At 41.2% G+C, this 2474-nt stretch overlaps 1 protein-coding gene across 1 annotated transcript in view; it reads left to right on the plus strand.

The window, feature by feature from the left end:
* The first annotated feature begins 388 nt into the window (after positions 1 to 388).
* The window catches only part of trim47 (tripartite motif containing 47), an 11280-nt gene continuing 9194 nt past the window's right edge, over positions 389 to 2474 (plus strand). Inside the window, exons 1-2 of the mRNA XM_008427273.2 lie at positions 389 to 663; positions 1025 to 1236. Of these exons, the coding sequence (XP_008425495.2) occupies positions 481 to 663; positions 1025 to 1236 (395 nt within the window). The 5' untranslated portion in view covers positions 389 to 480. The remainder of the gene's footprint in view (positions 664 to 1024; positions 1237 to 2474) is intronic.

The following is a 2474-nucleotide window of genomic DNA, read 5'->3' on the forward strand; positions in this document are numbered from 1 at the left end:
TTTTTTCAAAAGATTTATCATAGTCTGATTTCTTTTAAGCACGAAAGACTGACTGTTTGGCTTGGGTACACTTTTGAGATCCAATGTATTTCTTACTTGGATAAGAAAATGTTTTCGAATTGAAGGTTGTTTCTAAAACAACATGCGAGAGATTATTTATTTATTTTTAAAATACAAACAAGCCTTTGTTGTAATTATATATTGAATGGAAAGCTATCGGACATAAGTGAGCAGTATTAAACATTTATGAGAGAATTTTTTTACAAGCCAAAACTATAAGCTAATCGACGAAAGAGATAAAATAGTTCGATTTAAAATGTGTTTTATATTCGGTGAAAGCGGCCAGAAAGCGTAAAGTCTGATTGGTTAGAACGGAGAATGACGCAACACAAAGTCCCCGCTCACCTCCTTTCCTCCCCTTCCCTCACTTCCTGCAGGAGCAGCGGTGTGTTGATAAACTGCCGCTGTTGGCTCGTAAACATGGCGACCGCTGGAGCAACTGGAGACGACCTGAAGAAAGAGCTCACATGCGCTATTTGTTTGGACTTCTTCAAAGACCCAGTCATACTGAAGTGCGGTCATAATTTCTGTCGCTTTTGTATCTGCATGCACTGGGATGAAAATGGCGGAGACTACGGGTATCAGTGTCCTCAATGCCGGACTGTAAGTTGATACACGCTAACTGCTTTTTTCCCCTTGTCTTTTTGTTTGTTTGTTTGTTTGTTTGTTTTTTACAGACATTGAAGATTGTTTTTTTTACGCAGGGAATTAATAACGAACATTATTACCAAAGTTATTTTTCAGGAAAACCTTAATCTTCAAGAGGGCTTTAACAATTATTTAGTTTTGTTAATGAAAATAACGTAAAAGGTTTAACCAAACAGCAGGTTTACTTTAGAAATGTGTACTCGCCTCGATTAGCTCTACTCGGCACTGTCTTTGGATACAGTTGCTATGACATCTCGTTTTAGCTAACGGAAGTTTAGTTACCTAACAATGTATCTGGTGATTTCTGTTTTCTCAGGTATTCAACAAGAGGAGCTTCACCAAAAACTACTTGGTGCAGAATCTAGTTTCGAAACTGGACGACCTGGAGCATCTGGGTTCTCCTTCTGCTCCTTCCAAGTCTATGAAACCGGATGGAAAGTGTCAACAACATGGGGAAGAGCTGAAACTCTACTGCCAAACTGATAAGAGGCCCATTTGTGTTATCTGCAGGGAATCAAGAGCTCACAGGTTGGTTGTGCTCTTCCTGTAGAAAACTTGAAACTGTTTATTTCTTCAACATACTATGTGCTGAAATGGGCCAATAATGTGAAACTCTCAGACTATACCACAATCAACTTTTTTTTTTTTATAGACTAATACTATTTAATAAAGCAATACACATGTATACTAGTTGTTGTCATTTCATAATTTAATTGTTGTTATGGTATGATTTAAAGTTGAGTAAGGCATCTAGTATGTAGAAGCTTTTTGGAGATTTGATCATGTATTGTTTTCTGCATAACTTGGATTGCGGCCTACGTAGATTAAATGACCTTGCATGCTTCATTGCACTGCTCAGCTCTGCTTGAACAGTGTTGCGGCTTACACACCACGAAGGCCTTGGAGCCACACATAGATAAGAAGGACACATAGACACAAACTCTTTACAGGGAGCAACTTAGAAGTAGATAAAAACCAGTTGCGCCTTGGTCTCTGTGCCTGTATCGGTGTGAACCTTAAAGTGAACTAAGCAGAGGCCTGGCGCTGCAGACAGGTGGGTGACTCTCTGTAACTGAACATGTTGATTGATTGCATTGTTCCAATAGCCGCCATAAAATGTAGATTAAACCGAGGTAAACGCAACCTTTTCTCTTTATTCCTTATTCTGAGGTACTGTGATCGGGTCTCAGTCAAGATCTCGAATTAATGACAAGGCTTTTTAATTGCATTTAGATATGGACTTTGACTGGGCCATTCTGTCACATTGATCTGTGATAACCTTTGCCCCCGGTTCAAGTGTTTTGCAGCCCATAGCCGGTTCTCTTGCAGGATTGCCATGAATTTAGCTCTATCCATCTTATATTGACTCATCGGCTTCTCTGTCCCGGTTGAAGAAGAGCCTTTCCACAGGATGTGACTGCCGCCATCATATTTTACTATAGACTTGATGTTTTCAGGGTGAAACGCAGTTATTTTGTTGTTATTTATTGTGTTTTGCATTGTTCTCATCCATTAAGATCATTTCCACAAGCAGATGGAAATTATTAGCATTCTAAATATCCATCCATCCATCCATCCATTTTCTTCCGCTTATCCGGGGTCGGGTCGCGGGGGCGGCAGCTTCAGAAGGGAGGCCCAGACTTCCCTCTCCCCAGCCACTTCTTCCAGCTCCTCCGGGGGAATCCCAAGGCGTTCCCAGGCCAGCCGAGAGACGTAATCCCTCCAGCGTGTCCTGGGTCTTCCCCGAGGCCTCCTCCCGGTGGGAC

The sequence above is a fragment of the Poecilia reticulata genome, linkage group LG14 (assembly GCF_000633615.1).
Source record: "Poecilia reticulata strain Guanapo linkage group LG14, Guppy_female_1.0+MT, whole genome shotgun sequence".
NCBI lineage: Eukaryota > Metazoa > Chordata > Actinopteri > Cyprinodontiformes > Poeciliidae > Poecilia > Poecilia reticulata.